This window comes from Trichomycterus rosablanca, chromosome 10 (assembly GCF_030014385.1).
Source record: "Trichomycterus rosablanca isolate fTriRos1 chromosome 10, fTriRos1.hap1, whole genome shotgun sequence".
Lineage (NCBI taxonomy): Eukaryota > Metazoa > Chordata > Actinopteri > Siluriformes > Trichomycteridae > Trichomycterus > Trichomycterus rosablanca.
In genome coordinates, this window is record NC_085997.1 from 31,540,977 (window position 1) to 31,568,401 (window position 27,425).

Below are 27,425 nucleotides of genomic sequence, written 5' to 3' on the forward strand. Positions count from 1 at the left end.
ATCCGGGAATGCAATTCAAAGGATTGAATCGTGCCATAATCCCTGACATTGTCCCAGATCAGCAGTGTGTCACTCAGCTAAAGGACTCGGACCTGGACACAGAGAGCACCGTTCTATAAAGAGAAGGACATGGCTGCTTTAAACCTGTCACCTTTTCCCCACAAACAAAAGACTCTTTAAAATGCTGCTGTTCTCACCATTTCACCAAAGATCTCGTCAGCCTGGCTGCATTCTTCCAAAGACTCGGACCATTGGTGGTGTAAGAGAAACAGTGGCATGGCTCCAAACAGGTTTAAAACAGTCTCTCATATTCAAATGTAACAAGGACCTGGGAAATTGGGTTTGAGGTACTATTCTTAAGTGGCCTTAGTTTTTTTTTTTCAAGTGCAGATTATGTTAGGTTTGGGATAAAGGTAAATAGAAACCGTATACTGTTTAAAATGTAGCTTCTGACTGCAGGTTTCCAGTCAGGTAGTGACTTCTAAACTGTCCTACGTCTATTTTCATCTACACCTTTCATCTACACCTACATTATGTCAGTATCTCAGTTTTTTCTATTTTTCTTTTAAGCGTCTTATAATGCCTGTCATGTTAGTGAATTATGCAATATATTACCAATATTATTATTACAATATAAGGTATAAACATGTCACGGTTAGTATTCTGCCTTCAAAGGTTTTTGCTTTTTCCTTTACTTTGGGCATTGATGTGATGAGTCCACAATGACTAATTTCACAGCATAAGCTCATATGTGTACATTAATTCAGTTATCTGTGTATAAAAAGTCTGTCTTTACTGTTTAGCAAACTGTACAATCGACCAATTACAAACAGACAAATTATAAACCAGAAAGACTGTGACTTGTTGGACAAGAACATTAACTCTGCTCAACTTTGTCTTACTGAGTTCCAACTACACCATTTCATCCTTCCACAGCTGCCCCCTCATCCAAAAATGTCTAAATAATGTCAAGTAAGACCATTCTCAACATTATGTACTTCTACACTTAGGACGATTTTTGTAATATGTTTGTTCACAGGCCTTGCCCTTACATTGCTGCCTTACACTGTCTGAAGTTTGGGAAATGAAGTGAATTCAAAAGTTTTGATGGTGTGACAGAGGTGGACACAATAAAATGCTTGCTATTATTAAGAATAATCAAAAAGCAGATTAACAGCTTCTGTTGGTGTTTTTTAATTATGTCTTGGAGGCTCCTTTTACTTGTAAGCTGCACCCTCTTTTGCTGCATCCTTATTGCCTTTATTCTTCTTCATTTGTCTGCCACAAGAGCCGGTGCTGCGTTGGCCACACAGTTTCTAATAACACAAACATCTCCACCAGACTTTTTCTTTTTTTAAATCTAGCAAGTCCTAACCCTTCAGCACACACAGAACATACCTGCATCCGTGAGTATGTGTACTGGTTTCATATAGCTCTGAAGGAATGTAGTGGGAGAATGCAGCACTTGGCTCTGGCAAAGGTGAATTACGGCTTGTTCTTCCACCAAAAAATCCTGTTTCTGTGTACCTTGCCCTTCACTGATACCCTGCAGAGTAATATTTAGTTATTTATAAAATCACAAAGCACGGCTTTGTTCACATAGTGCAACTGATTAAAATCTGAGTAAAATGCACTGTAAAACGCACTGTAACACTAAATCACCTTGAATTAATGTAAAAATAAATGCCCTTTACTCAAATCAAGAAAATGGAGAAAATAACAGTAACTTCTGTATTAGCTGTAAATAAGTACTTTCAGCACTTATCAACCCATAACAGTACCCATCAGGGTTTTTATGCAGAGCGACTTACAGAAGAGCTTCCACAGGAAACATTTTCCTACTCTAGTTTAAGTAGACACCAGTCCAGGGATACAAATCTGCTGAACCCCTGTTAGACCAAGCTTTTTTGCATGTTATTGCTCAGTAATCATATTTTGAAGACAGTGAGAGACTCGGATGTTTGAACAGACAGGGGAAGTTCGTTCCTAGCAATATGGCTTCAAGATGGGCTGTGCTAAAATAACCTGAGACTTTGGTGCTCTAAAATGCATGTAAACAAATGTGATAAAAAATAAAAACCTGCAGATTCAGTTTTTCCTGACAGCTAGTTATTCAGGAGATGTTCTGGCAAGCATCTAAATAGCAGCAAGACTATGATTAACCAGTAGTCTTGACACACATGCAAGTGGAATTAGTTAGTGTATAAGCACTCTGGTGGTACTAGCCCTGAACGGCGGAGGTGTTTAAGGTCTCCAATTCGAATGCTGGTGATGCTACTGGCCTGGCTGGGTGCTCAACAGACACAGCTGATCATGTGTGATGAAGGAAAGCTGATTGGTTTCACGTGTTTCAGCCACAACAATTACTACCAGCTGGGATAAATTAATTATAATGAGAAAATGATATGCTTTCAACTTCGCAGCAACAGTTTAGGGAAGGTCCTTTCCTGTTTCAGCATGACTGTGTCCCTGTGCACAAAGCAAGCTCTATAAAGACGTAAAGAAAAGCTCGGTTTAAATCTCTGGAATAAACTGGAACATCAACTGAGGCTTTCTTGACCAAGCCATACAAATGCTTCTTTGACTGAATGGGCACAACAGAGGTCACTATTTTAAAACCATTTGTTTTTAAAATGGGATGTACAGCAAGCTAATGGTTAGGTATCCAACTGCTTTTAGCCATGTAGTGAGCTAAAGCACCTCAGAGTTAGCATTCAAGTTTGTTTGTGTACAATTGTTGATTAAATGAGCACAAATTAAATGAACTATTTCCTAGCCAAACAGATCTTGGTTGTATTATCATAGTAGAGCAAATGACAAGAATGCAACTATATCAGTAAATGTGAGTTTTTGTATGTTTTTCAACTGTTTGCAAACATTTTATGATTGCAACAGGTCTACAGACCCGGGATCAACAAAAACTGTACTTCAACAGTATTAAATATTTTAATTGCAATAACTATTTAGAAAGCACAAACCTCTGACCAGATCATTTGTATGGTAGATGTTAAAATGTTTTCTGTGGCCTCACTGGGGAACATCTCAGCTGAATGGATGATTCACATGATTTTTGTCCCATTCATTTGTCAAAGAGCTGGAGGCTGTTGTTGTTGCTGGTGCTGTATTTCACTACACCCAGTTCACACTCGTGTGACAGCATTCCAAAAAGCACTAAAGCTGTTTTGGAATCAAAGATCTGTCCTTTTTCCTTTAGGGCAGCCAATCTTAATACAATGTTAAATGTTGTTCATTGTCCAGCCTTATATACTGTTGTCGAACTGCATTGTATGGGTGTACACTTACTGAAGCTTTGCTTAAACCTGCTGAAAACGTGAAGCCTCTACAGTGCAGTAAATGCCTGGTTACTCACCTTGCATTTTAGCAGCCATGTGCAATATTTGTAAATCTTGGCCAGGCTGTCTTGTACAAGCAACTCTTCTGATGGTGTGTGCACAGCTGTAACGTTTAAGCTTAGGGACTGGTTTAACATTCGGTAGCTCCATGAAGAAAACAATCGACCCATCAGGCAATGAGAGAAAACAAGAATCCTGCAGTCCTTTAGTAAGCAGCTGGCATTAAACAAAAAAATGTATTAACCAAATTATATAACATGGACTGGTCATTCAATACATTTCCACTGCTAAATAGTACAATGTGATTATTTTTTTTTTTTGTCCTGGCAATTCAATTATTTGATCTTCAGTCACCTCTACATTCTGACCTGAGTTGTGGTGGGTCTAAAATCAATGGAAAATAATGGGTGCAATACAGAAAAACAGAAATACACCATAGACCAGACACCAGTCTATCTTTGGGCATTTCACAAACCCATTTACTAAATTCCTTACACCTAGGGACAACTTAGAGTAGCCAAACCAGTCTACATGTTTTTGGATGTGGACGACACCAAAGTACCGAGAATTAATGTCTGTAGACAAGAGGAATACCATTCATACCAGGTCTCTAGCATCAAAACCTAGTCAAAACCATAATACGGTTTTGGAGGGAACAAAAAACATTTTAAACTGGTAGGTTCCAGTTTAAAGAAATGCACACTTAAAAGTTATCCTAACAGGAATACGCAACGGTGGAGCAGATGTTTACAGCAACCCAGGGACCTGGGTTCAGACCGTGCCTCTGGTCACAATGTGTGAAATGTCTGGTATGTTCTTACCATGTCCCCATGTCCATTTAAGTTTATTGTTAGTCCAGTTTCCTCCCACTGCCTAACAACATCCAGAGAGTTGATTATCTGCTCTAGACTACCCTTAGGTGTAATTAAGCCACTGAAGGGGTAAGTGTGATTTGTGATTATAATTTGGATTTTTCCCCCGTTTTCTCCCAATCTAGTCGTTTCCAATTCTTGATTGTGAATCTGCTGCCATTTGCACAACCCCAGTTTTAATTGAGAAGAGCCAACAGACACTTCTTATCACCTACCGGTGTTGGGTTCCCACACGAAGCCTTATTGCGTATGGAGAGCCACGCTAAGCTCCATGTTTTTGGGGTGGCCACTGTGAACATATACAGTAGATGATGAAGAAAGTACCAAGACTAAAAGAATTTAAAAATTATACATGCGAATCATTTTTGTCGCTTTGATGATGGAATATTAATTAACCATAACATGCTAAATGCCTACAGTGGGGGTCACAGCGAGGTCGGTTCCACTGTAAAACACTGGGCACAAGGCAGGATTACTTTGGACAGGAAGCTGATCCATTACATGGCTTTGGCTATCTCACTTCAACACAAAGACTCATGTCTGTGTAGACGCCCGGCTGGCCAATAGCACAGCCGAGGTTTGAACCCTGTTCTGGCTCTGAATAAATACAACCCCGGTAGTTAGAAGTAAATGAAAATCACTTTGTGTTCTTACTTGGATCCTTTCTCCATGTCACTCAGATCTTTTATGATCAGTGTGAGCACCTCAGATGAAGACTGTAATGAGCAACAAAACAGGTTAAACATCCAAGTAAATCTCGAGTTGCCAAGTTGTCAGATACACCTACCTTAACCTGACTCAACACCTTTTAAATAAATGACAATACTAATTTTAAACCAGGCCTTCTCCTTCATTATTAATGCTTGAGTTTACCAATGGTTATTTGACTGAACGTACACAAACACCCACAGACACATGCCAAAATATTGTACAAAGGCTTCCAAGAGGAGTAGAGGAGTTTATAGTCACAAAGTTATACTGTTTTAGAATAGGATTTTCATCAACCTCATGGTCAGGTGTCCACATATTTTTGGCCATGTAATATAATCTGTAGGTATACGATCACTTACTGAAGTACATCGGATGCAGTGCACTTTTTCAGCAGCTCTACACCACACATATGCAGTGAAGAAGTCTGTATCCTTATGATTATGTAATAAAAATATAAGATTAACATTTAGTCATTTTAGAATCTCAGGGACCACCTGGAAAACATTGGGTGCAGGGCTGGACTATAAAGTGAGTGGGGTGGTGGTCCACACTACCTGCTGATCCACTGTGCCATCCAACAATGAGCATTTTTACAGTTTAAACTGTTTTACACTGTAAACAGTGTTATTAAGGCCTAGCACAAGTCCGCAACAATGTCAATTGCTCCCCCTTGTGGAGAAACGTCTTCTTGTTACGTGTATTATATGTAGCAGGCCTTGTCCATGAGGTACAGTGCATCATTTTTATCAAGTGCCTGTTGATGTCTTGTAGTGGTTCCTTTCCATTAATGAACAGAGTAAAGAGGAGCTGACAGATTGCATTGCTAAGACAGTATAGTACAGTGTACATTATATGTATTTGGTAGGTGTTCCTGATAAATAACTACCAGTGTAGCTTCAATGTAAGTTTAACTAATAACCTGACAACTAAGTGAATACACAATAAAAAATAAAAAAACAAACTTTACAAGTGTCCTACCTCGAGCAAATGGATGATGCATTTATGATACAGCAGCAGTAAGCCACTAACTCCTTCTGTCAATGTGTTTTGCTGGAATTTTAACAGAAATTGTTTGTAGTGTTCTGAAATTAGTACAAACACACAAGATCCTGCTGCTGAAAATAGCATTATACATTAGGATCACATTACTCATGTACTACACAGTACATTTTACCAACTGGCCAATGATTCATATGACCCTAGCGTCTGTTATGCTTACCAGTTACTGCACATCGCTCATCACTACAGCTGCTCAGGTCTTGGTTAATAGTCGCTACACAAACCAACCTGTGAATTAAGCTGTTCTATAAAAAGAAGCAGACATAAGTTAGCTGCTCATGAAAACCAACATTTGCAGGCCTAAATAAATAGCAAGCTATACTGTAATATTCTTGTATGGTCACCCAAATATCACTTGTATATAAAACTGTATCTATTTAAATGGTGTTGGTCCCAAAATGCTGACAGGGACCGGATTTTTGGTCAGACAAATAGTCATGACTGATAAAGGGAAGGCTGGATAGGAAATCACCTCCTTGCTGACAGAACAGCGACACTACTGTCGGTCTACTAAGGCATTGGCAGAAGCAGTGGATGAATGCTTAGCATAGTTTTCTTCTCTGTGCATGTTAAAGCTCTCTGTTAAAGTGGTAGTAAAAGGAGGAGCCGGTGTCTTTACACGCATTAACAGTGATGATCTTAGTGAGTGGGACTTTGGTGCATGTGGCAAATGAACAAATTGAGAAAAAAGTAATGCGAGGGAAATTAATTCCCTTGTGCTGTTCCAATACCCATCAGCTATGTGCTTTACATCACACCACCTGACCCTTGTCACTGTGCATGGTGTTTCTAGGTATGTATGTGGCTGTGTAGACTTTTTAAAGAGCCATCAGTATTTACATTACATTGCTCTGCCATAGTGTCTTATGTCTTAGTAGATTTTGCCACGTAACATTGCCACACTCTATACATTGCTTGGAGCAATTTAGTGTTTCAATCAACATTGAGTTTTTATAACCAAAAAGAAAATTCTCAACTTTTTGCCCATGTAATTAGCACAAATACTGCAGGAAAGCAATTTTAAGATGGACTGGATGATTGATTAAGGGATTAATTAAGAGAAAAAAAACAGATCTACAAAAACAAAAAATGAAATAACTAAATACAGTAATATCTTGTAACTCAACGTCCCCTGAACTTAAAATCTTTGAAACTCAACACCCTTTGTCGAGAAATTTGTACCCTTAAACTCAACGTTTACCTTAAACTCAACGTGTTCAGTTTTTTAAAAAATGTACTAAAGAACGACACTAAACTTCTCTTAATTATTACTGCTCATAAGTTCTTATCACTAATAAAATTTCTCGCCCGTTTTAGTACAATAAGTCACGTTAAGTTTTTTGCACCGCCACACTTCTCATGTGAATGCGCCGATACTGAACGGAATATGGTATTCCAAGATCAAGCATCTCCACAATTAAAAAGCGTAAGGAAACGACACAGAAGTAAAGGTAAAAGTAAAGGTTTTATTGTATTTTTATTGATTATTTGTGTATTTTTTATATTATATTTTATATTATATTTGTGCTATTTTAGTGTATAAGTGTCAAAAACAACCCCATTATTTTACATTAGCCTAAAATATATGCAGTTCCACTAGACCATGGAACGCATTAACAGGTTTCCCAAACATCCCTATGGAAAAAATACCTTGAAACTCAACGTTTTTTAAACTCGACGCCACTCCCAGAACCAATTGACGTTGAGTTTCGAGGTACCACTGTAACTTGTTTTAGTTTGGTCCCACAACAGCAGCTGTTTAGCACATAAGTCTACCATGTTTACTTTTAAAAAATTAGTATACAATGTTGACTGACAGGAGTGATGTAAACACAATAAGTCCATTCCAGAGCCTTTGTGGCTTTGTTTTCTCAATTTACAATACAACTCAAATAATAAAACAGATTTATTAATTTAATTCCACCAGTCGCGTTCTCTGACTGAGAAGCAGTTATAATGAGGTGTGTTAAATCAGTAACGAATAAACGGAATACCGTTACCTTACATTCTAACTGAAGCTAATCAAGCTAATTAGATTGTATCTTAGCTAACTTAAAAGAAAATAATAATAAAATGATCGAATTCACTGTAACTGGGGTACAATTATACCTTATTTGTCGTCTTTTGTTTCTCAACTTCAGCAAAAAGAGACTTTTCGTATAAATGATAGAAACTGGAGCGTCCTTGTTTACCGGACAGTGAGTAATTACTATCCATGTTTATGAATAGAAACATTAGCTGTTGTTGTTTACCGTTGCTGAACAGCAGATGGTGCCAGAACATTCTAGACTTTTTCAAACAATAACAAGGCTTATACATAATATGGCCACAAGTATGTGGACACTCCTAATAATTATTGAGCTCATATGTTTTAATCACATCCACTGCAAATATGTGCATTAATCAATTATATGAATTTAAATAAGATGCTTTCAGCTTTGTGGCAATAACTTGGGGGAAGCCCAACATGATTGTGCTCCTCTCTTTAACAAAGTAATGTCCATAAATACATACTCGGGTGAGTTTAGTGAGGAAGAATTCCAGCCCCTCTGAACACCATGCTAAATTGTAATGTAGATTTCAAATCCCAGGGCAGTTGTAGCCTAGCGGTTAAGGTACTGGGACTAGTAATCAAAAGGTTGCTGGTTTCAATCTCACCACTGCCAGGTTGCCTCGGTTGGCCCTTAACCCTCAATTGCTTCAACAATATACTGTCACAGTACTGTAAGTCGCTTTGGAAGAAGGCTGAAAACGTAAATGCAGGTCAGGCCTTTTTGATCAACATCGGTGCCTGACCTCACCAATGCTGTCCACAATTTTGCAATGTTCCAAGAAGTTTATGGTGAGGTGTACACATACTTTGGACCATGTAATGCATTTCAACATTGCTGTTACTTTTCAAACCTCTTATGTGTACACTAAATAGCTTTTTAAAAATAATAAATTATATTTATTTTGTGCTTTGGAGGAACTCGAACACAGGTTTTGTGAACACAGAATCATTAGCAGACAACATAGGGTAGGTTGAATTACATCTGACTATTCAGATAAATATCCGCTTAGCATAAAGTGACAGTTTGGGTTTTCTCCAAACATAACCAGGTGACCATTGTTCCATGTACTTTGCAATAGGTGCAGTCAAACTAGCTCTATTTATATGACCAATTTCACTAGCTGATTCAATCACTAAGATGGAATTGTAAGGACACTGATCTATGCACGTGTTCAACATATTTTGTCATATTTCTGGACAAAAACACTAATGTTAAACTGAATGTAACAGCTGTCAAAGGCCAATTTACAGATATTTTAACAGCCTTATTATTTTGCAATTACTATAATATTAAAATTACTTTTGAAATGACTGTTTAATGGTGTGTGGCACTTTAATTTTTGTCTAATTTCTCTCAGAACAAAGATGCACCACATGCACAGTGTGACAGAATGAATCTTCGTTTCTCAGTCTTTTTATGTGGAAGGATGAAAAGTAGATTGAAACCTATGGTTTGTTTTACTTAAACAGTACCAGTATGAGTACTAGTATTAGTCTTATAATAAATCAATAGGTATAGACACACAAGATTAAAATTAAAATTGAACGTGTTAAAACTTCAATAGTAATTATCTCAACACCATGAACACTTTTGGCCTGCAGTGACGAAGATCAAATCGATCTAAAAGAAACAGACATTGACCTATGATTGTCAGAAGCTCCATTTATTCACACAATATAAATTAGAGAAAAATGCAGCAATATGAGGCCCACATTAATTAAAGCTAAAACAGAACGGCACAGGTAATTACTACCCTACTCACAAATAATTTTTAATTATGCAGCGCGATCATCAAGTAAAATAAAGACAAAACAGGCCTACATAAAAAAAATATTATTATAAACACAATGCTACATGCAAATTGTAGATATTCATCTCACAAAAGGGTCACTGGCTCACAAAAGTGACCAACATTTATCATGAATGGTTTTTGACACAGGGCTAGGCAGTAAGTACAATCCATGCATTTGGATTTAAAAAGTAAGCTACTAGGAAACTAAGAAACATGAGGCATCAGGCAGAAAGAAAAATATCAAACAATCAATAAAGGGTTGACATTTAGTCAGCCAAGCTGCATAATAATTTACCCTGTAAAACATAAAAAACAAACAGGATGTAAACACTGGGCCACTTCATAGAGCCTGCATTGCTTTTCTATTCCAGTTACAGTCTATTCCAAGATGACATTGATGGATAACATCCAGTTTTACAACAATTACTGTAATACTGTACAGTTTCTCATGCACATCCTTACTGCTCAGCTGAACCACACATACACCCATCAGTGTGGCAGTGTCTGATCTCTGAAATTTGACAGTGACAACGTTTGTGCTGAGCAAAATTAATCACATCTTTCAAATGTTTATATATTACAGTGCATCTGACACACTGCTGATTATCATTATTACAGCCGTCATTACACATTGCTGCATGAGACTGGTGGGTGGTTTGGTCACTATTATGCTGTAAATGGAAATAAATAAGACCAGCTGTCCATAATATCGTCAGCTGAGGTTGAATCGTAAAGTGCTTACATTTTACCTACTTTATTTTGTCAAAGGAAACATCATTTAATAATATTCATATGCTTTTTCATATTAGATTTGTATAAAATATAAATAATTCATGTTGATGATAACTATATTAAATATATAGGTCATAATATATGCTTCCCTGGGCAGCCGTTAGTTCTGTTAAGCTCTTGGCACATGAATGCCCGTAGTTTGTAGAAGCAGCATTTCCAAGGCATGTTCTCACCAGACTAGGGGTGAAGCAATGCGTGGGCTCCTGGGGTTTTCAGAGGCCCGTGTCTCATTTAGTGCTCTCTGCAAAACAATGAAATAAAATTACAAATGACACTGCTAGATAAATCCCAATCACTTTCATTGAAGTATTCATCAGCATTTATTTATTTATCTTTAAAAACTACTTCTTTATCAGTGCCACTCGGTCTACAGGGAATACACACTAGACAATCTGTAGTAAGCCATTACATTCACTGATTCACTCTCACTTACATGTAGGGATATTTAGTCAGTAGCAAATAATGTTGGGCCATTAACGTGGGGAAAGGATTAACCCTGGACTTTTCAACTTTGCCGCACCAATACAGTTTGGAAATTCTGTCTCTTACTGTTTTAATGCATATTCTACTGCTGATATTTTGTTTCAATATTTATATGACTTTGTAAGCCACTTAGGTGGCGCAGTGGTAAAACATGCTAGCACACTAGCTGACATTTCAAACCTGTCAGTTCGAAATTCAGCTCTGCCATTCGGCTGGGCTGGGCGGCTACATGAACAACGATTGGCAGTTGTTCATACAGGGTGGGAAGCCAGATAGGGACCTCATAACTGATGCAATTATGACCTCTGCTTGCTGGTTGGTGGAGCCTGCACAGAGACAAGGGATCATTTGTTGATCAGGGTCTCCGTGCACTCCGTGCACAATGCTGATCTGCATATGAACTCGCCTCGTGCAGGTGAAAAGACGCAGCCGGCTACTGCACACGTGTTGGAGGGGGCGTGTATCAGTCACAGCTCTCCTCAATCAGAAGTGGAGATCAGCATCGGTAGAGAGGAAGCGTAATGCAATTGGGTAATTGGATATGACTAAATTGGGAGGAAAATTGGGAAAAATGCAAAGAAAATAATTATATGATTTTAATTTAAAGATACACCATGCATGGCTCACCCCAAACTTGGAGATAAACTCTGCAAATATGCCAAAGAAGGCTTCAGTGCTCGTGGCCTTGCTGTCTTCTCCAAAGTACATGACAACCTTGGCAAACTCAACCATTGCTTTCTGCTGCAGAGAGTCCAGAGACTGCACAGCTGGATGTGAATTCTCCAAGAAGCTCTGATTCTGAAGTCAAGGAATCAAAACACCCCATATACTTAAATACAGGGTGAGTCAAAATGATGTTAACACTTGAATGGCAGAAACCATTTATTCACAAAACATACTTCATATGTGTAAGATGATTTACAGGACAGTCTCAACCTGTTCGCCACACACAAAAAACAGCAAGCAACAGTACTATTTAAAGCCCAGACACACATTTCGCGGGGAATAGATCCATTAGCATTAATATAATTTTGACTCAACCTATATTAAAGCTTCTTCTGTCCATGCCATTTTCCACAGACATTACATACCAATACAAAACTGATGGGTTAGTCAGGTAATTAATACACTGCCCTAAAATCCAAAAATATAAACTTATTTACAAAACAAAAGAAACACTTTGTCATAAATAAAGAATAGTTATGAGAATAAGAAGACCAGTTCATACGTTCATAATCTAAAATAAAGATTTGGGTATTGTATGCAAAGTTGACACAATCTCAGTTTTCATAACGAACTTACTTACATAGTTAATAGCACAGTAAATGTGTTTGTGTATAATTAAAGGTTGGTGGTGTCTCAGGGGTTTAGGAACTGGACTGTTTATCAGTAGGTTGAGGGTCCCAGGTACCACCAAGCCCTTAACCTTGAGTAAGGCTCTCCCTTAACGTTCAGTTGCTTGGTTTATATTCTAACAACTGTAGGTCATTTTGGTCAAAAGCATCTGCTAAATGCAATAATTTGTCACCATTCTGAGAGACTGCTAAACAGTTATATAAACAGTGTCTGACAGATAAACACTTCATTTTGAATACTCAGATGGTTTGTAGTAGTAAATCCCACACAAGAGGAGATAAATTGTTTTTCATATGCCTGCCTCTCTCTGTCTCTGCTCCCTGTATGAACAGTCACAATCCCCAGGGTTAGTACAGCTTTTCACACAGCAGGTGAAAATACTCTCCTGTGGTAACCATAGTGACCACATGCTAAGCACTCTTTATTAGCATGAATACGTGCAAAGCTGTAATAGTGTGAAACACTAAAACACAAAACTGTGTAGGTAGGTATTGGTTTCTCATGAGTTTTAAAATATTTAAATAGTTTGGAGTGTTTTTATTGCCTTTTTGCAATTGCAATTTTTCTCTCTAATTAAGTCGTATTCAATTACCCTGATTGCATTATGCTTCCCCTCTACCGATACTTCCTTCCACTGCTGACTGAGGAGCGCCGCAACTGACACACACCCCCTCTGACACGTGTGCAGAACCGACTGCATCTTTTCACCTGCATGAGGCGAGTTCATATATGGATCAGCTTTGTGTATAGACCTGATCAACGCATTATTTCTCGACTCTGTGCAGACGCCATCAACCAGCCAGTAAAGGCCGTAATTACATCAGTTATGAGGAGTCCCTGGTCCGGCTTCCCACCCTGTATGAACAACAGCCAATCGTTGTTTATGTAGGCGCCCAGCCGGATAGAGATTCGAAATGACGTGTTCGAAATCTCAGCTCTGGTGTGCTAGTGTGTTTTACTGCTGTGCCACCAGAAACACTTTATATCCATACACGTTTGGAGTGTTTTTAGTGAAGTAAGCCACTACATATTCATTTACTACAAGCACCTTGGTATAGGTGTAGGTATACATTTTTGTCCAAGCATATTTTCATAGAATCCACAATAAACATTTAATAGACCCTAAATTCTTCATTTTCTGATGTTTTAGTCATTTAGAGCAAAAGAACATTAAAAAAGCATTAAAAACTAAATTCCAACACATGAACCAAAATGCCATTAAAGAAAGACATGTCCCTTAAGTTTAAGTTTTTGAATTGTTATTTGTTTAGTGTAAATACTGCTCTTATTGTTCATATATTACTACTACTGTACTATTTATTATTATTATTATTATTAACATGGTTAAAATAATAATACATTAAATTAGTGGCACGGTGGCTAAGTGGGTAGCACTGTCACCTCACAGCAAGAAGGTCCTGGGTTCGATCCCCAGATGAGCCGGTCCGGGTCCTTTCTGTGTGGAGTTTGCATGTTCTCCCCGTGTCTGCATGGGTTTACTCCGGGTGCTCCGGTTTCCTCCCACAGTCCAAAGACATGCAAGTGAAGTAAATTGGAGATACAAATTGTCCATGACTGTGTTTGATATAACCTTGTGTGAACTGATGAACCTTGTGTAATGAGTAACTTCCGTTCCTGTCATGAATGTAACCAAAAGTGTAAACATGACGTTAAAATCCTACTAAACAAACAAACATTAAAATTAGGATTGTACAGTGTTATGTATGATAGCTGGGTTCTTACTGTTCCATCAAGAATTTCATGAAGTATACTTACTAAACTCTGTGGAGCCCTGCTGGTGACATCTGTTATTAATAAAATAACGCATGGCCACAACATAGTAAGGCGTGGAAACGAGATTGCTTTACTGAGTCGTGGTCACACATTAGGATCTTGTTCCCACATACTGTGTAGTCATGCATTATTTTTATTTTTCTATTTTCCAGAAGCACTACAACGACCAAACCACATGTGAGTTTTATGTCTCTTTAAACATTTTCACATCTTCTAACTATGTGTGTATTCTTTAATTTAACAGAATGTAGCTGAATATATTTAGGACAGTGTATTTATTATGTAGTCATAATTATTTCTGCTCAACCTGTGAATCTATTTCATTGTTACTTTTACACAATATAATTTTACAATAGCATATATAATTTTACAATAGGAAAGGATACACTCATGACTGTTGCAAAGCGATCTTCTGTTGTGGCTGGGATCTTCAAACAAGCAGTTCTGATCTCCTGGATGGTTGAGTGAAGATCACTAAGGTCTGATGTAATGGTTCTCTGATTCACTGGATTTGCAAAAAAAAATAGGTAAATGTTCATGAAAGTTGTCCTGTGTCCGTAAAAATAATTTAACTGACAGAATTTTTAACATATAATGAAAATACAATTACAAATACAAACTACTAATGCCTACTTCCCACTTTGATTTTCGCTCGCCGACTGGTCGGCGCTAGATTTGCCGGCTCGGGGGCAACTTGGCGTTCGCTCGGCGATCGAAACTCTGCTCTCAATCGTTATGTGTGAACTACTCAACAACTCCAAGCGGCTCGCCGCGCGACTGAAGAGAGATATCTAATGTGAAAAATCTGGATCCGAGTTGCCTGACTGGCAATGAGTGCTATGTTGAACAGCCAACGAGAACGCAAGATACGGGGTGAGGGGAAACGCAGGGGAGGAGTTGTAAACAGGTGGGACAGGGGCATAATATAGTTTATATCAGAATACATCGGAACACACAAGCTTTACAGTATTTCTGACCTTATCTTTCTCTACATAACACCAACATTGCATTTCAAAAAATATTTATTAACCTCCAACTCACTATAGAACAAACAATCCCTGCTGGTCGTGTAGCCAAATCCACTCAGATTCATTTATTTTTCTTACTTGCTTTTATGCTGCACATCAGCGCACAAACTTTGAACACTCGCGATACTTGTTGATGTGCATTTTTGGGAGACCAGAGAAGCTCGCCTGCGATTCCAGTTGGTGATAGATCGTGAAACCCCCTATCGCCGATCAGTCGTGTAGTGTGAAAGCCACACTGACTTGAAAGACTCCCGATTACAAGAGATCCAGTTGTGTAGTGTGAACTGTACAGTGACCTGACGACTTGGAAAGTCATGTAGTGTGGACTTGGCATAACATTTATTTTAAATAATGCATCAGTAAAAAATGCATTGTATAATTACATCACCTTGCATTATTAGCATTTTACCTTTTGCAGCGAGTGGAACAGTTATAAGCTCTCCTGCAAAGTTGAGAAGTTCTGGAAAGTGTTGGCATAGTGATTTAGCCAAAATATGGAGGAAGGTTGACTTCCCATCAACTGTCTTTGTTGTACTGAGCTGTAAAAAGATTCAGGTTTAAGATTTTAACATCATTAACAAAATAGACAATGACAAATGTAACTGCCATTTTAAAACATTTTCTAATATGATAAACTGCATAAACAGCATTTTTACCTCAGTAAGGAAGTTGATTTTAAAGCCTATAGGTTTATTTGTCCCAGGCTGGCCGTTATTAAGATAATTCCCCATTGCTAAAACAAACTGAAACAATGCATTTTTAGAATATGTACAGAAAGAATGATTTATTAACACATTGCTGATTGGGCTGTGTAATCGATTTACCTCCAAGATCTTTGCCAGTTTCTTGCTGCTTTTTAGTTCTAGAGAAGCTTTGCAGATACATTCATAACCAATGCGCATTTCCTCTGTTTTTTCCTGCAGAGTGGTCTTAAACAGAAGGCTCCGCAATCTGGTTTTATACTCAGGCACTAGCAACATCTGTGGGACATACAGTGTATCACAAAAGTGAGTACACCCCTCACATTTCTGCAGATATTTAAGTATATCTTTTCATGGGACAACACTGACAAAATGACACTTTGACACAATGAAAAGTAGTCTGTGTGCAGCTTATATAACAGTGTAAATTTATTATTTCCTCAAAATAACTCAATATACAGCCATTAATGTCTAAACCACCGGCAACAAAAGTGAGTACACCCCTAAGAGACTACACCCCTAAATGTCCAAATTGAGCACTGCTTGTCATTTTCCCTCCAAAATGTCATGTGACTCGTTAGTGTTACTAGGTCTCAGGTGTGCATAGGGAGCAGGTGTGTTCAATTTAGTAGTACAGCTCTCACACTCTCTCATACTGGTCACTGAAAGTTCCAACACGGCACCTCATGGCAAAGAACTCTCTGAGGATCTTAAAAGATGAATTGTTGCGCTACATGAAGATGGCCAAGGCTACAAGAAGATTGCCAACACCCTGAAACTGAGCTGCAGCACAGTGGCCAAGATCATCCAGCGTTTTAAAAGAGCAGGGTCCACTCAGAACAGACCTCGCGTTGGTCGTATAAAGAAGCTGAGTGCACGTGCTCAGCGTCACATCCAACTGCTGTCTTTGAAAGATAGGCGCAGGAGTGCTGTCAGCATTGCTGCAGAGATTGAAAAGGTGGGGGGTCAGCCTGTCAGTGCTCAGACCATACGCCGCACACTACATCAAATTGGTCTGCATGGCTGTCACCCCAGAAGGAAGCCTCTTCTGAAGTCTCTACACAAGAAAGCCCGCAAACAGTTTGCTGAAGACATGTCAACAAAGGACATGGATTACTGGAACCATGTCCTATGGTCTGATGAGACCAAGATTAATTTGTTTGGTTCAGATGGTCTCAAGCATGTGTGGCGGCAATCAGGTGAGGAGTACAAAGATAAGTGTGTCATGCCTACAGTCAAGCATGGTGGTGGGAATGCCATGGTCTGGGGCTGCATGAGTGCAGCAGCTGTTGGGGAGTTACATTTCATTGAGGGACACATGAACTCCAATATGTACTGTGAAATACTGAAGCAGAGCATGATCCCCTCCCTCCGGAAACTGGGTCGCAGGGCAGTGTTCCAGCATGATAATGACCCCAAACACACCTCTAAGACGACCACTGCTTTATTGAAGAGGCTGAGGGTAAAGGTGATGGACTGGCCAAGCATGTCTCCAGACCTAAACACAATAGAACATTTTTGGGGCATCCTCAAGCGGAAGGTAGAGGAGCGCAAAGTCTCGAATATCCGCCAGCTCCGTGATGTCGTCATGGAGGAGTGGAAAAGCATTCCAGTGGCAACCTGTGAGGCTCTGGTAAACTCCATGCCCAGGAGAGTTAAGGCAGTTCTGGGAAATAATGGTGGCCACACAAAATATTGACACTTCAGGAACTTTCACTAAGGGGTGTACTCACTTTTGTTGCCGGTGGTTTAGACATTAATGGCTGTATATTGAGTTATTTTGAGGGAAGAATAAATTTACACTGTTATATAAGCTGCACACAGACTACTTTTCATTGTGTCAAAGTGTCATTTTGTCAGTGTTGTCCCATGAAAAGATATACTTAAATATCTGCAGAAATGTGAGGGGTGTACTCACTTTTGTGATACACTGTACATGAACCAGTATGTACCCAGGAACACTCACAACTATGCCACATTTTAATGAATCATACTTGTTCTTTGCATAATATAAAAAAAAAAAAGTAGTCTGCACCTGGAGGACAAACTTGTCAGGTTCACTGAGCTTGGCAGGGTCCTGGTTGAACTCCTGAAACTGTTTGACTTCTTCATCGTCTGGTGCATACAGCAGCAGCTGCTTGATATGTGAGGGCTCGAGACGTTCAGTGCTCATGGTCATGAGAACCTGTCGTAATTCTTTTGGGGACAGCTTCAGGTGGGCGATGAGAATCGCTGGAGAGCAGCCAGGGAAAAGCAAGCACACATATCAAATATAAAAAGTTAAATGAAATGTAAACCCTTAGGAATTACAAGGATTGCTTAATGAATTACTTATAATTTGTGGCCTGGTCTGCATGTCTATTTCATTTCATTGGAACAGTTGAACAGATAGTAAACACTTGTAGATCATAGATGTAAAACTGTTGATTATCGACTTCAACAAAAGTTAGATGTCTCAATTAACAGGGTGAGACTAGGACTGCGAGTTGTAGGTGCCCTGCTCTATAAAATGTCTGCTCTTCTCAAAAAGGATCTGCTTATGTGAACCATGCTCAGATCAAAAGAATTTAAGAGGACCATTTTGAGAAGAACTCTTGAGAAACATGAAGAAGTCTTTCAAGGATATTTCTAAAGAACTGATGTTCATTAATTTCAATAAGACAAACAGTCCACAAGACAATTCAGTAGTTACCATCATACCCATCAGACATCATGCAATGTTGAATTAGATGGAACATCAAACAAATGTACATCTGTAAAGATGTTTAAGGGAGTATTAAGATATGTGGCTGATTTGAGGTAATCTAACTGAGATGTTGTGGCATGACTTACAAGAAATGGTCAATGTGTCCAATACAGTCATGAAAATTGCAATTTCATGTTAGTTATTTGTTTAGTTGATTTTACGACTTGGACACAGATTACACCAATTTTTTTAGGAAATTTAGAAGTCCAAGTACATTCAAAAGGTTTGAAAAGATTCCAAAGATTTTCTTTCAAGTCTATATTGTTTTTTTGTCCAACACAGTTTTGCCTCCACTGTTTATTTTAATTTATTAAAATAAATTAAATAAAGTTAAAATAAAAAATAAAATACATGTTTATTAAAATAAAAATAAAAATAAAAATAAAACAAATGTTTAATAAAATAAAAATAAAAAATAAAAAAATAAATGTTTATTAAAATAAAAAAATAAAATGTTTATTTTAATTAGCCTCCATTAATTATTTTAACAGTTTAATGTGATTCAGTAACCAGTTTAAATGTAAGCTAGTATATGTTTTACAGTTATAACCTTCCCCTTCTTTGTGTACTATTGTGACTAAGCCTCCTTTTAAAATCAATATTAACACCCCTCTTTAAATTTAAAGACATTTAACTTCACCTTTTTACTTAATCTCAAAAACAAACTGAATGATTTTACTGCAAAGCAACCCGGTTATACTCACAAGCATTGTAGGCCTTTTTATGAGACAGAATCTCGACCACATCTTTCTTTTTAAAGCTCTCAGGTAGAATGGTGGGTTCTGGAAGGGAAACTGACATATTTAATGACTTTGTAAGGATCAGTTCATCTGGCACCAGCAGTGGAAACAATAAATGAAATGTCATGAGAATAAAAAAAAAAAGCTTTGAGCTGTCGGGTGGAAAGGGAGGATTTTGGATAATGGGGATGGAGAGACTGAAAATGGTCCATGAGAAGTGGTGTGTGTGATGAGCTGAAAAAGCACAAACATAGACAACACATATGAGAAATGAATTTTAAGTATTAATACAAAACTGTCACAACGTGTAAACAACAAAGATGTTTTGATGAATGAAATTCATGGCTATATACAGGGGATGGACAAAAATGGAAACCTGTAATAATGTATTAATATCAAGGACCTGATAGTTTACTGAAGTTTATTCTTTACCTTTAAAACAGATGTAATCTTTATTAATACTGTCATAAGTTGGCGAAATTGTTTGTGGTGGGATGAGGTGGCATTTTACCAAAATAAACTTCTTTAAGGGATGAAGACACTGGAAATCTATTTTACAAGAACTTTAGATAAAGGTTTGATGATGTTTAAAACTGGTGATATTTTAGCAGTTCTTTTTTTTTGTTTTGTTGAATTTTCCCCCCAATTTTCCTCCCAATCTAGTCGTATCCAATCACTTGATTGCATTACGCTTCCTCTGTACTGATGTTGATCTCCACCCTGGTTGAGGAGAGCCGTGACTAACACACGTCCCCTCCAACACGTGTGTAGTAGTGGACCGCATCTTTTCACCTGCACGAAGCGAGTTCATACGTAGATCAGCTTTGTGTACTGAGAGACACACTCTGTCCACAGTATCGTTCGTCCCTGTGCAGGCACCATCAATCAGCCAGCAGAGGTCGTAATCGCATGCTGCTGCTGAAACCGATATGGATCCTCCAAATTTTATATCACAGTGCTAACTATAAGAGCTGGTTACAGGCTAAACCATACAGAACTGCCTTATAAATGTTTGCACCATAGGGTGCACTTGGTCTTCCTAAATGTCCTAAAATTCCACAAGTTATACCTGTACCTTTATAAATTCTCCACCATCAAGACTAACTCTTTTTTTAATGCATTTTCTCCCCATTTTCCTCCCTATTTTGTCTTCCGCTGCTGAGAGATACCAGATTGCATCCGAGGAGAGCACGTCGCTGTACACGCCTCTTCTGACATGAGCACAGCCCTCCTCTTCTCGCCCATGAATGCTACACAGGCTTCTCCTCCGCCAATCAGGGTCATTACACAGCGTATGAAGACCCACCCACCCACACATAGTCCGGTCCCCATCCTGCAGATATGGTGGCCAATTAGTAACTGCTGCAGGCACTGCCAATCATCCGAGGAGTTCAAAAAGTTAGTGCTGGTGTGCCAGCGGAATATCCCGCTGCGCCACCTGGGCGCCATCAAGACTAACTCTGTTAGTAACTCTGTTAGTTGCCTCCAAAATCTCCAAAAAGTGACACTGATAAAACTCTTTCAAACGTGATGCATGTTTTAATTAGCAACTCGCTTTATATAACTGGCATGCTTTGCTGGTATGCTTTATACAGCTGGTATATGTTTGCAATTGTGATTTAATCACTTCAAAGTCAAGCTCCTATTTCATAAGGCTTTTCTGTTATTTTCTCCACCCACTGTACATAATGACATTAAAGTAACAAAAAATACTAACTTACTGGAACCAGTATGTGTGCCAAAGTGCTGCTCCAGATTGAGGTATTTCACCATGTCAGTCAATTTGCCATAATCAGGGTCCTCGCCAAGCTGGAATAAAGCAAACACTACCAATCAATATCAGATCAATATCAAATCGATAAATTATCTGTTGATCCCAAAATGTGGATTATTTTGTGATTGTTCCAACTGACTAACCTGACCCCAGATGGTGCCCTCTGAATTCTCCACCTGTTCCCAGCGGAGCCTTTTGACACTCATGTGGTTGGTATCTGAAGCTTGAGGGCTGGGTTTTGGCAAAGGTGGGGGTTCACAGGGTGGGGGTAGTGGAGGTGGTGGTGGGGGTGGTGCCTTTGAAAGAGTACCCTCATATGTCTTATGGGCAGACTCAAAGGACTTATGGGTAGACTCATAGGACTTATGGGTAGACTCATAGGACTTATGGGTAGACTCATAGGCCTTATGTGTAGGCTCATAGGTTTTATGGGTAGGTGAGGATTTCTGAGCATTGGGCAGCATGGCCGAGTTTTGCTGGCTCTGGTAGATGGTCTGGGCACGGTGCCTCAGGGGTGGATGAGGTGATGTATGAGGCTGTTGGGATGCGTGTACAGGCTGTGGAGAGATGTGAGAGGATGAATGCAGGATTGGATGGACTTTGGATTGGTAAGGCTGTGTGCTGAGCTGTGTGCTGGTCGGGAGACTGGACTGAGCAGAGAGATTTGGGTGCTGAGGGTGACGGAACCTTGCGTCATGGTGTGTAGGCAGCACCCGGTGCAAGGAGGGCCGGCTGGCAAGAATGAACCGAGGAGGGGGTGGTGGAGGGGGTATGATGGGGTGGTTCTGGAAAGCCGGAGGGGGTTGGGGTAGGTGCTGTGGTGTGAGGCAAACAGGTGAGGGCCCATCAGTGAACTGAATTGGAGGAGGAGGGGGTGGTGGGCTTTGTGGAGGGGGCGGAATATGTTCAGATTCGGAGGAGTAAGACAACGAGCTTGTGTCTTCGCTGTGATCCTCACTGCTGGCACTGCTCGGCTGACGGGACAACATGTTCTCCCGTTCATCCTGGTAACTCATCTATAGAAAACACACAACAGTGGGTGAAAACAGAGTCTTATACAGTGCTGTGAAAAAGTATTTGACCCTCACTTGATTTTTGCTAATATGTCACATTTCAGATCTTCCAACTTTAATATTAGATAAAGACAACACAAGTAAGGCGCTTGGGTGGCACAGCGATAAAACACTCTAGCCCTTACATATTAAACTACAAAGTCTTCTCAGAGCAGCAGTCTTCTGGACACCTGACCATGAGCTTGACCATTGCATCCTATTTCAAAAGCAAATGGTTTTAAAATAGAGTGACTGCTATGTGATAATTTCAGCTATAACAACAGTATGTCTGTAAAAACTTGTGCCCATTCAGTCCAGTCAAAAGAGTATTTGTATTTGGTTGGGCACTGATGTTGGTTAAGAAAGCCTCAGTTGATGTTCCAGTTCATTCCAAAGCTCAATGGGGCTGAGGTCAGGGCTCTTTGCAGGCCACTGGAGGTTCTTTAAGTCAATCTTTTCATCATGTCTTTATAGACCTTGTTTTGTTCATAGGGGCACAACCATGCTCGAATGAAAAAGGTCCTTCCCTAAACTGTGGCATAACATGTTGGAAGCATATAATTTCTTTTATGTAATTTTTTTATTCCACCTGTTAGTAATTGTTTTGCTGAAACACATGAATTTAATAATTCGAAAAGGTGTCCCAATACTTTTTTTAAAAATACTTTGTTTATGCATTTTATCCCCCTTTTTCTCCCTTTTAGCGTGTCCAATTGCCCGATTGCGTCGTGCATCCTCTCCACCAATGCCGATCCCCACTCTGATTGAGGAGAACAAAGCTAACCCATGCCCCCGCCGACACGTGGGCAGAAGCCGTATGCATCTTGTCACCTAAACTTTGACGAGTGCAGTGCTGATCAGCACTGTGTTCGGAGAGACACACCCAGACAGCACTCTTTTCCCACCTCTGTGCAGGTGCCATCAATCAGCCGGCAGAGGTCATAATTGCATTAGTTATGAAAGAGACCCTATCCGGCTTTTTAAATATCCCACCCCTATCAGAACAACAGGCCAATCGTTGTTCATGTGGTTGCTAGTCTAGCCGGCAGGCAGAGCTGAGACTTGATACGATGTATTCGAGATCCCAGCTCTGGTTCCAGTGTGTGTTTTTATCGCTGCGCCACCTGAGCTGCGTGTCCCAATACTTTTGACCATGTAATGTAGACACACCTCCTCATAGTCATTCTCTCCTCCCAGAAAATTGTCCACAATGGTGACACGATGGCCAAGTTGTTCGCTCAGAGCATCCAGGAACTTGTCTGTGTCCTGGCTGCGAGGGGGTCTGGAGAAGGTGAAAAGTTTCCTGCGACGGGGGCTGGGTACCTCCTCTGAGTGCTCAGGGGAGGCAGGTGGGCTGTCCAGACTGACATAGGGGTTTGAGTCCATGCTTCCTGGAGAAGGGACAGCCTGTTGATAGTGGTCATACTGAGGACTAGTGCAGGGCTCCTTCCATGACAGGGACAGGCCAGACTTACGGTTTCCTGTGAGAAACAACACACTGTAAGGAGCAGTAAAGTCCACAAAAGATAAAGTCTACAGTCATACCACATGTTACCCCATCAAGCACTACTTATCCATTTATATGAGAGGAAGCTGATGGTATAATGGGTTTACCTTTTTTGGCATGTGTGTAGGAGAGAGTGAGGGCATGGCTCTCGGGATTGCCCATGCCCTCATTCCCAGGTGAGCAGTGACTCTGCAGAGGCTTGATGTTGTTCTTCGGCGTATAAGCATTCTCCAGCTCTGTGTACACTCCTGTCATCTACAGGTTTTGGTGTGGTTAGATGAAAATGGAATGACTCAATAAAAGCAATTGAAAATGTAATGTGTGCTTGGCAAGTGCTGAATTGTACCCACATGGTTTATATCAGGGGACTCAGGAAAGGAGGTCCCATCCCCACATTGTCTTTCTCCTGGGGTTGTGGGCTCAGTGAAAGTCCCTGAGGAGAAAGAGCACTGTCCAGCACATAGCACCCCAAAGCAAGCTGAGAGCCCCACCCACACATCTCAAAGCATATACATTTGCATGAAAAAGGTTGGGAACCCTTTAGAATTACATAGACTTCTGCAAAAAATACAAATAAAATGTGGTCTTTTTTCATCCAAATAATAGCAAACTAATGGGGGTGAAACGTTTAGCGTAGTCAATTTGTCCTCCGCTGCTGGGGATCCCCAATTTTTTTGCAGTCGAGGAGGGTATATTGCTGCTCACACCTCTTCCGACCCGCGTGCAGCCCTTAACGGAACCCTTTTCCACCCATGCACTCTGCACAGGTGCCTCTATCCACCAATCAGGGTCCTTACACAGCGTTTGAAGACCCCGCCCACATAGTCCGGTCACCCCTCCCTGCAGGCACTGCCAATTATGCCTGCTAGATGGCGCCCAGCCGACCGGTGGCAATGCCGAGTCTCAAACCAAGGAGTTCTCAGAATCTTGGTGCTGGTGTGCTAGCGGAATATCCTGCTGCGCCACCTGGGCGTCACAACATTTCTAACCAATAACATTTTTTTTGCTTTAAATTTGCCTATTATTACTGTCCAACAGCTTCAATCAAGGCGTGTCTTTAACTGCAAATTTGGTTCAACATCTGTGGTTCACATTAATACGAAATCAAGTGAAGGACTGGAGTTGGATTCCTGGTACTGGGAATGAAGTCGACTTTAAGCCTTTTGAGTTGATTTCACATTATAAATACAAATTCAGTTTATTTTCTACAGTTCCTTTGTTTTTTTATTACCCCTGACCCTTGGGTTTCTTTATTTTCTAAAGTAGTGTAATTTTGTTCTTGGTGTAGGACATATATTACTAAAGAGAGTAGAAACAATGCTGGATTTCCTCTAAATGCAGACGATTTGTAAAAACACTTATCTCCAAAAACTCAAAAAACCGCAAAAAGCAAAACCGTTTTCCCGACAGTAACGCTGCAAACAAACCACAGATGGTGACATTTAGATACAATTCAGCACAGAAATAAAAGTATGTCTTTATCAGGTCGTCAGTCCGTCGGTTTCATATGTAAAATGGACTTACATGTACAAATATAAAACATGTTTACAATTGAATAACCTGAATAAACTGTATAGATCAAACATTACACATTTCTCAAACAGTACCAGAAGAGGAGATACGTGGTTTTGATGGACAGGTCTAGCAGCCAATGGAGATACTCATTAAAGAGATTGCTCGATTTTTCATCTTTTCATTGGTCATTCTGATATTTGCTGATATTTATACCCACAATCTACACATGTAAAAAAGTGAAAACCGCTAAAAGTGGAGATATGTGTTTTTCATCGGACAGCGACGATATGCTTTAGTAATGCTTCTGTCGTCTTTACCAGCTTCATGCACTGCCACAGATCATCCTACTGTGTTTTAGGGGTTTAAGCTTTCATACTGAAAAAATATGCAACCCATATCTCTAATCTCTTTCTACTTTTCATGAACCCAGCAGTTTGTATGTTTTCTTTTTTGCCTAATTAACAGAAGGCATGAAAAGTACATTTGTTTTGGAGCAGAAGATCAGACCACATATGAGTAATTACTGCAGAAATCCAGGTGATACCAAAGAGATCACAGTCTTTTAAAAGCAATTGTAAAGTCACAAAGTACAGACAGTTCAATATTTGCTTTGTTGTTGGACATTTACAGTTGAGGTTAGAAGTTTACACACACCTGTAGGATATTTCTACTATATGTCTAAAAGTTTTTGACACCGCAGGAATACCATGAACAGGGCATCAATTCATTCCAAAGCTTCAGCCACAGCTGATGCCCAGCTGGATGATAGCTTGTGGTGAACACCTGCTTACACGTTTATAAAATTAATTATATGCTTCTAACCTTCAATAAACTCCTACAGAATAAATTGGAATGTTGATTGGGAGCCAGGTCTTCTAATCCAACTGACCGGCCTGACCTCCCAAATGCTTTTCTTACTAAATGGGTACAATTTCAATTCACTGACTCAAAATCTAATGGTTTTCCAATAGGAAGTTAACGAGCTCATGGTCAAGTGTCCACATACTTTTGGCCATATCAAGTCTGTTTTGGGAGTGTTGACATTTAACTGTTCTTTTTTTAATAATTGGACCGTGTACTTAAAAATTATAATTTTATTAATAACAAATAATTTAATAATAATTATAATAATAAGTTCTTCCATACTGCATGTTTATTGTGGGTTTTCTTTAACATTAAAATCACTTTTTTTGTTGACAAAATGTGTTTCAGTTCACATCTCATACAAGTGTATGTAAACTTTTGACCTTAACTTTAAACTGACCAACAAGATGCCCTAAAAATTCAGCTCAGCAGCAGTCTTACTGAACCAAAAACATCAGACACAACATGGCTAGATGTTTAAGGTTCCATAAGAGTGCAGGAGTATGTTCTTGAGCAGACAATGTAAAAATGGGGGTGGAAGGAGGCTCATAAAGATGAGTCACTTATTTAACATACCCATGCCTAGATGAGTGCCAATGATACAGTCGTCTGAGCTTCTTTCTCTCATGCTGTTACGGTGGGATGTTCTTGTCACCCTCACAGAGCTGCTCCGTCTGTGATTTTCTGTACCCAACTCAGCCTCTGCTGCACATAAACAGCACATACAGCAAAGTGAATTTAATATACAAACATCATTAATTATGCATAATGCATAACACACTCAGACTAAACAGCCGAGGTCAGACAGCTACACTACAGAGAAAATTAAACCCGTTTTAATGCACTTGCACACCTGTTCCTTTAAAGCCCAGGAAGCGTGAGATCTTGCTTTTACACCGCTCCTGTTCCTCACAGGTCAGAAGCTGATAGATGAACTGCCAGATCAGCTGCTTGGCAGGAGTGTCCAGCACAGGAAACACATCCACAATGAGCGTATCCACATTCCTGGATGCCAGACAGAAAACATTTCAGAGACAATGGAGTCAAGCAGTCCCCGTACTCTGTCCCAGTAAAGCTGCAAGCTTCAAGCAGAAAATCCAAAAGAACCCACACAGTGTTCCATATTTTTTGTGTGCATCTATTTGTGCCTGAAGCTATTTCTGTACATTTTGCACATAAGCTTTGTCACTGTGAGGCTGAAGGAACGTTCCAGGCTGTGGGAACACTGAGCT

At 39.6% G+C, this 27,425-nt stretch overlaps 3 protein-coding genes and 1 long non-coding RNA gene across 5 annotated transcripts in view; 2 read left to right on the plus strand and 2 right to left on the minus strand.

The window, feature by feature from the left end:
• Positions 1-1,400, plus strand: part of arhgap17a (Rho GTPase activating protein 17a) — a 43,651-nt gene extending 42,251 nt beyond the window's left edge. For both annotated transcript variants that reach the window (XM_063003159.1, XM_063003160.1), the window contains one exon: positions 1-1,400. In XM_063003159.1, coding sequence (XP_062859229.1) covers positions 1-119 — 119 coding nt within the window. In that variant the 3' untranslated portion in view covers positions 120-1,400.
• On the minus strand, positions 1,179-8,246 carry LOC134321415 (testis-expressed protein 47). Its single transcript, XM_063003161.1, has 7 exons — positions 8,105-8,246; positions 6,156-6,240; positions 5,915-6,018; positions 4,880-4,941; positions 3,371-3,569; positions 1,399-1,546; positions 1,179-1,316 (listed from the first exon to the last, which is right to left on the minus strand). Exons 1-7 carry the CDS (start codon positions 8,228-8,230, stop codon positions 1,261-1,263), a joined length of 780 nt encoding a protein of 259 aa, XP_062859231.1. The 5' UTR covers positions 8,231-8,246; the 3' UTR covers positions 1,179-1,260.
• On the plus strand, positions 8,163-27,269 carry LOC134321416 (uncharacterized). The gene is made up of 5 exons (XR_010013847.1): positions 8,163-8,193; positions 11,864-11,957; positions 14,419-14,443; positions 14,643-14,793; positions 27,109-27,269. It is a non-coding gene; the product is annotated as an uncharacterized LOC134321416 (long non-coding RNA).
• The window catches only part of grid2ipb (glutamate receptor, ionotropic, delta 2 (Grid2) interacting protein, b), a 44,466-nt gene continuing 26,737 nt past the window's right edge, over positions 9,697-27,425 (minus strand). Inside the window, exons 9-23 of the mRNA XM_063003158.1 lie at positions 27,047-27,198; positions 26,770-26,898; positions 24,165-24,247; positions 23,922-24,069; positions 23,478-23,788; positions 21,399-22,271; positions 21,203-21,290; positions 19,446-19,535; positions 18,031-18,227; positions 16,119-16,274; positions 15,951-16,037; positions 15,704-15,833; positions 14,653-14,771; positions 11,744-11,908; positions 9,697-10,874 (exon numbers count right to left, since the gene is read on the minus strand). Coding sequence (XP_062859228.1) covers positions 10,803-10,874; positions 11,744-11,908; positions 14,653-14,771; positions 15,704-15,833; positions 15,951-16,037; positions 16,119-16,274; positions 18,031-18,227; positions 19,446-19,535; positions 21,203-21,290; positions 21,399-22,271; positions 23,478-23,788; positions 23,922-24,069; positions 24,165-24,247; positions 26,770-26,898; positions 27,047-27,198 — 2,800 coding nt within the window. The 3' untranslated portion in view covers positions 9,697-10,802. The remainder of the gene's footprint in view (positions 10,875-11,743; positions 11,909-14,652; positions 14,772-15,703; positions 15,834-15,950; positions 16,038-16,118; positions 16,275-18,030; positions 18,228-19,445; positions 19,536-21,202; positions 21,291-21,398; positions 22,272-23,477; positions 23,789-23,921; positions 24,070-24,164; positions 24,248-26,769; positions 26,899-27,046; positions 27,199-27,425) is intronic.

What these genes read in the sequence shown, in the direction of transcription:
- LOC134321415 (XM_063003161.1), bottom strand. Translation starts at nt 8,230, where the DNA reads ATGTTTCTATTCATAAACATGGATAGTAATTACTCACTGTCCGGTAAA. An exon ending in GCATCATCCATTTGCTCGAG is followed by an intron (nt 4,942 to 5,914) that starts GTAGGACACTTG and finishes TGCTCATTACAG; the next exon opens with TCTTCATCTGAGGTGCTCAC. An exon ending in GACATGGAGAAAGGATCCAA is followed by an intron (nt 3,570 to 4,879) that starts GTAAGAACACAA and finishes GTTTAATGCCAG; the next exon opens with CTGCTTACTAAAGGACTGCA.